Source organism: Camelus dromedarius, chromosome 19 (genome assembly GCF_036321535.1).
Source record: "Camelus dromedarius isolate mCamDro1 chromosome 19, mCamDro1.pat, whole genome shotgun sequence".
NCBI classification, from domain to species: domain Eukaryota; kingdom Metazoa; phylum Chordata; class Mammalia; order Artiodactyla; family Camelidae; genus Camelus; species Camelus dromedarius.
Window position 1 is genome coordinate 28,624,098 of NC_087454.1, and position 6,073 is coordinate 28,630,170.

A 6,073-nucleotide genomic window follows, 5' to 3' on the forward strand; every position below is an offset into this window, starting at 1 on the left:
AAGAGTGGGCTGACACGGCCCCCGCAGGTGCTTGCCTACGCCTGCGTGTACAGCTTCTACAACCAGGACACAGAGCACATGGATGTGGTAGAACAGCAGACAAAGAACCTGGAGCTGCACACTGACGCCCTGCAGATCCTCCTTGGTGAGGCCCCTGCCCTGGCACCCACCCCACTCCACCTCTCACGCTTCCTGTGCTTCAGAGCCTGATTGCCATCAGCCTTGTAAAGTTCAGGTCTGCAGATGTACAGGCCAGAGCCTCAGATGACCTTTCCTTTGACACAACTTGTCCCCACCCCTAGAATGTAAGCCCCGTGGGAGTGAGTGGCCAGGCCTATGCCTGGTAAATGTTGGTAGAGGGGTGGGTGTCAGTAGGTGTCCGCGGAAGGAAGGGAAGAGAGGGATCCCCTGTGCTCTGCCCCCTCGCAGAGGAGACCCTGCTGCGAGGCAGAGACCTGGCCTCCTCACTGCGCCTCCTGCGGCCCGAGCACCTCAACACGGGCCTGGAGCTGCTGCGGCGAATCCAGGAGCGGCTGCTGGCCATCCTGCAGCACTCCACCCAGGTACCGCCCACCTGCCCTTCTCCCCGCACTTGGCACACGGTGGGGTCCTCCAGCCCTGGGGGGATCCGAAGCAAAGGCATGGAGGGCGAATATGTGCCGGGAGGCCTGGGCGTATGTCCCAGCTCCCAGGCCAGCCTGCCTGCCCATCCACTGCCTGGCGCCTACAAAACACAGGAGTCAGCCCAGATCAAGGGTATCTGGCCAGTGCTTGCTCCTCAGAATCACTTGGGGAACCTTTTCAGAAGATTCTCCCCAGATGTAGATTCAGAATCGTGGGACTGGGGCCAGGGATCCAAGGTTCTTTCCAGCCCTAGTCCACTGACACTGAGTCTTAAGCTAGGAATCTGCCCTCGGGGAGCAATAAGTAACTTGGGCAGAAGCAGTATGAATGCCCACGGTAAGCGCCAGGGTGGTATCCTGGGTCCCTGGAGAGCACCTCTGAGCCATTCCACAAAGGCAGTGCTTGTGAAGTACTGTGCCGAGTGAGGGGAGGAGGTGGGCCTGGTCCGGGCAGGGGCCTGGCACCTCATAAGCCCTCAGAGAACGTGGGTGGCAGGAATGCCAGGCACAGAAGCCCAGCGTCCTCTCCTGCTCCCCACCACCCCTGTCTCCTTGCCAGGATTTCCGGATTGGACTCCAGAGTCCGTCATTAGAGGCTCGGGAGGCAAAAGGGTCCAACGTGCACAGCAGTCAGTGAGTAGGGGGTACAGAGCGACGGGGCGGGTAGTGGGGGAGGTGCCACGCCTCCTCTGGGGCTGAGTGTGATGCTCGCTCCCAGGCCCCAGGGCTCCTCGGGGCTGGAGGTGGAGGAGGAGGAAGACGACGACATGCCCGAGTGGCAGCAGGACGACTTTGATGAAGAGCTGGACAACGACAGCTTCTCCTATGACGAGGATTCTGAGAATCTGGAGCGGGAAACATTCTTCTTTGGAGACGAGGAGGATGATGACGACGCCTATGACTGAGGGGGCAGGACGCAGGGGGCCTGGAGCCGCCCTGGAGTCAGGAGACCACAGGGGCTGGGCGGGCGCCCCTTTCCTCCTTTCGCAGGGGGAGGTGGTTCCTCGTGTCTGTGGAACCTTCTGTTTACTGAATAAACTTTTTTCATATATTCCCTGGAAGCTAGCTGGACAGCTTCAACTCCCCGCTCCCTCCCACACACCCAAACCTCCTCTTCCTCCACTGTTTTCTTTAGACATCCATACTACTGCATCATCACAGAGGGGCCACAGCAGACCTCATGACCTACGCTGACAAAGGGATATGAGGGTCCACAGGGTACAGGGCCAGGTCCAGGCGGGTACACTTGGCTGGGACCCAGCCAAGCATCAGAGTGAGGAATGGACATTCCCCCACGACTGGCTTCCTCCAAACTCTTGAATGTTCCTGGTGGGAGCGTGAGGGCTTTAGGAAGTATCCTCCTCTTGGGGGCCTGTAGACTTTTAAAGGGTCTCTCTACACCTTGAAGTGAAGGGGGAGTTAAGAGGATATTACTGAGGACCTGCCCCTCACCCCATACAGACAGAAAGAGAATCATCAACCTACCTTTTAATTTGGTTCAGGGGCTAAGAAGTAGGAATGGTACTAGAGCAGAGCGTGGGCTCAGAAGAATGTAGTAAACTGTAAGTCAAGTAAACTTGACTTAAGCGGTCGGCTCAGGGGAGGCAGCCACCTGCTCAGGAGAATCCACCTCAAAGTACCGGTCCAGCAGGGCCTCCAGCTCTGCCTCCTCGTAGTCCCACACCTGGAACCGCCAGCCATCAGCTGCTCTGCGGATCATGGCTGAAAGTTCTGGGAAGGGCAGAGGGAGGTGAAAGAGGCTCCCTCCCACACTGCCCTCATCTCAGCTCCCAGTCCTGTCCCTTTCTAGGGGGTGGGCAGTGGCCTCAGGGCTCCCCAAGGAAGGAGCTGAGGGCCAGGTCCTCAGAGAGCTGGGGAGGGAGAAAGGGGTGGCCACCAGGGCTGGGAGTGCTCACCTCGGCCAGACTGCGGGCGGAACAGGCACAGGATTCATTTACTGAGGGCCACAGCCTGGCCCAGCTCGTAGCCAACACCCAAAGATGGCTGGGTCACTTCTGCCACAACCACTGGGAAGAAAGATGAGACCAAGGCTCACCCTCGGCCTTGAGAGGGAGAGATGACAGAGCCTGGGTGTGATGGGGCGAGGGGGTGCTCTAGGGAGTCCCTTCTAGGTGGGGAGGCCAGGTGTGTCCAGGGGATCTAACGCCCAGGGGAGTCTGCCAGTAGAAGGGAGGGCCCCTCACCATCTGCCTGCTGCAGCCAGGCCAGGTCCCGCTCATGGATGAGCCTGTCACTCCCAGCAGCCTCTTCCCCTGTGGTTGAGAGAAAGTGGGTCAGGGCCCCGTGCTGCTCCACAGTTTCTCTCCTCTGCCTGACATCCCCAAACCTAGCCTGCTCAGGGAAGGGGGGAGACGTAACAGATGACCCCCAAGCCTGCCCAACACTTGATTTCACTGGTAGGAGTGAGGAAATGCAACAGCCCACAAGAAAAATGCAGTCCTGTGCAAGGGGTTCTGTGATTAGGGCCAGATGAGTGATACGGGTGTAATGAAGAGAAGGACGTACTTACTGTTAATCAGAGGTGAGGAGGAGAAGGAATCGCATCCCAGGTTGGGGGAAGGCAGGCAGGAGCCAAGACTGGCCCGTGCAAGGAAACGAGAGCCTAACAGGCTCTCAGGCTTTGGTGGGTATGAGAATCACCTGAGAACATGAGCAAGCTACAAAGAGCCAGGTGTCAGTGTGCCCGGGCTGCTGCCTGAGCTCGCCATGTGATCCTCATACCCACCAGTTTGAGAATCAGGGTGCAAATGCCAAGTGTAACTAGTAGGAGGTGGTGGGAAGGAAGGCAGGAGAGGTGCTGGGGTCCCAGCGTTCCAGCTTGATCCAGGGTCATAGGCTCACAGACACCCAAATCACAGCCGATTTTGGTAAAAATGGACTCTGAGGCTTTACCGCAGGACCTCCATTTTCAACAGGCTCCCTCAGATTGCTGAGCTCAGTCAAGTTTCAGAGCCATCAGGCAGGAGTGGACAGACCCTGAAACCAATGAACCTGAACTCTCAGGGGCACAGGCTTCTGGCTTCTTTCCAATGCCTCAGCAATTTTGAAAGCTGATTTAAAGAAGTCTCTGAGGACTGCATTAGGTCCCACAAATCCTGGATCTGCTCCGGGGCGGGGTAAGGGGGAACCACTTAAGGTTTTGTTATCAGAGAAGCACGAATTCTGGCACAATTTCCAGAGTGCAAGGTCAGCCAGGAGCCTGGTCAACCACGCAGCAGGGGCAGAACGTTAGTAGCAGCCTGAATAGAGGGCGTGAGAAAGACGGTGGTGGCGGGAACTGGGGTCTGTGGCTCTGAGGGAGGGCTGATACCTCGAGGCCACAGAGGGGGAAGTAGGAGGATAACCTTAGTCTTAGGTGGGGGAGAAGATGGCAGCGAGAGAAGTGGGAACTGAAGCAGGTATGCCGACTCCCAGTCTGCCTCCTCCCTACAAACGCCTCTGGAAAGAGCCCAAGGAAGTTCTCCAAGAAGAAACCGAATATCAAGACAGTAACTGAATGCGGAGAGTGGGCTCCCGGGGGCGGTGTACTAGGAGGCGCGGGGTCTGTGCCTGGGGCCCCTTTACTTCTCGGGCAGGGGCGCTGGTGGGAGCAACCCCACAGGAGGACCAGCCCCGCCACCTGGACAGAGCGCGCGCCTGCCCCGTCCGCCTCGCCGCCCCGACTCGGAGGACTCACTGCGCGACCACCCCGCGCCCGCCCCGCCGCCCCGCCGCCCCGCCGCCCCGCGCTCTGAAGGACTCACCGCTCGCGCTCAGCTCGGCGGCCGCCACGTGCTCGGTGAGCACCGCCCCGAAGCGCCCCAGCCGCGACACGATGCGCTGGTACAGTGCCTGGTCCTCGCGTCCACCCCGGATGCTCCCGCAGAAGTACAGGGCGCGGCGGCCGGGCTTGCTAGTCGCCCGCGGCTCCAGCGCTCCGGCCGCCGCCATCGCCGCCGCACGCTCCTCCCCGCGCCAGGGGGCGCCCGCCCACGTCACGTGACCTGCCCAGCCCCGAGCATCCACACCTGTGAATTGCAGGCGCCCGCAACACCCACGTGTGGGAACCCACTGCCTCCCCGATTCATAACTTTCACTTGTCCCGGCAGAAGGTGGGGTCCTTCCCACCTCACCCACCGCTCGCCGCCGCCCCCAGGTCTCCCCATCTCTGCCAAAAGCAACTTCATCCTCCCAGCTGGAGGCCCCAAACCTCGGAGTCATTCTTGACTCTTCTCTTTCCTTCAGACCTAACATCCAATCCACCGGCAACTCCTATCGGTTCTCTTTGACAAATATTTAGAGATTCTGACACTTACCTGCCCCTTCACTGCCGCCACCCTCCTCCTAGTCTCCACCGTCTCTCTCAGCAGCCTCCCCACTTTCCTGCTACACAGTATGGTCTCCAGCAGGGTGACCCTGTGAACCCATCAGTCAGGTCATGACCCTCCTCAGCCAAACCCTCCAATGGCTCCCATCTCACTTGGGGTACAACCCCAAACCCAGCCCCAGTGGCCCCACCAGCCCTTACAGGATCTGGAGACCCTCTTTCCTCTCTAATCCCAGCTGCATTGATTGCCCTCACTGACTTCTCTGCGGTCCTACTGGCTTCCTGGCTGTTCCTCAAGCGACCTGGCCATGCTTTTGCCTCAGATCTTTTGCATTTGCTGTTCCCTGGAGCCCTTTTCTCTCGGAAAGTTCCCTGGTCACGTCCTCACCTCCTCCAAGTCTGTTCAGCTCACCTTCCCTGAGCCCTCTTCAATATGGCAGCCTCCCATCCCCATCACTTTCTCTGCCTTGCCTTTCCTCCTCTCACATACCATACAGTTTGTTAGTGGTGGTTGTCTTTCTACAGTAGAATGTAAGTCCCGAGGAGGGCAGGCATTTTGATCTGTTTTGTTCACTGCTGTATCCCCAGCTTCTAGAACTGTGCTTGGTACACAAGGAACATTTATCAAATATTTGTTGAATGAATGAGTGGATTAAATGAGAAGTTGCATTTGATAGCACTTTGTAATCTGCTCAGCCCTAGACTAAGCTGATAGAAGCAGGGTCTTCAAGAAGACAGGCAAACACAGCGTGGCTCACTGGTAATAACAATGATTTCTCTTTCATTCTATTATGAAAATTGCACAAATATTGGACGAAAAATTCAAATGGAACAAGAGAATATTCAGTGGAATGGGAATCCTGACACGCCAATCCTACTCCCCAGAGGAAAGCACCATGGTGCTTTCTTCTGAGTTCTTCCTGAATAACTATACAATGGCAATGTATGGGGTTACAGAGCAGACACTATAATAATTTTTAAAGTTGCAAAAACACAAAAGAAGGCAAGGAGATTTTAGGATATCTCTGTCCTCTGAGGGGCCCAACTCCAAAGATCACCGACCACAGGGCAAACGTGTGTGCACAGCTGTGCACTAGTGCCCCCAGCACCTTCTCACACACAG

At 57.4% G+C, this 6,073-nt stretch overlaps 2 protein-coding genes across 4 annotated transcripts in view; one reads left to right on the forward strand and one right to left on the reverse strand.

The window, feature by feature from the left end:
• Positions 1–1,675, forward strand: part of CUL9 (cullin 9) — a 33,815-nt gene extending 32,140 nt beyond the window's left edge. For all 3 annotated transcript variants that reach the window (XM_031434656.2, XM_031434657.2, XM_031434658.2), the window contains exons 38-41: positions 28–145; positions 430–563; positions 1,183–1,256; positions 1,342–1,675. In XM_031434656.2, the coding sequence (XP_031290516.1) occupies positions 28–145; positions 430–563; positions 1,183–1,256; positions 1,342–1,528 (513 nt within the window). In that variant the 3' untranslated portion in view covers positions 1,529–1,675. The remainder of the gene's footprint in view (positions 1–27; positions 146–429; positions 564–1,182; positions 1,257–1,341) is intronic.
• A 421-nt stretch (positions 1,676–2,096) lies between these two features.
• Positions 2,097–4,588, reverse strand: DNPH1 (2'-deoxynucleoside 5'-phosphate N-hydrolase 1). Its single transcript, XM_064476508.1, is given in 4 exon segments — positions 2,097–2,354; positions 2,540–2,650; positions 2,828–2,896; positions 4,388–4,588. Coding segments are annotated over 4 exon segments (516 nt in total). The 5' UTR covers positions 4,575–4,588; the 3' UTR covers positions 2,097–2,205.
• Between the last annotated feature and the right edge of the window lie 1,485 nt (positions 4,589–6,073).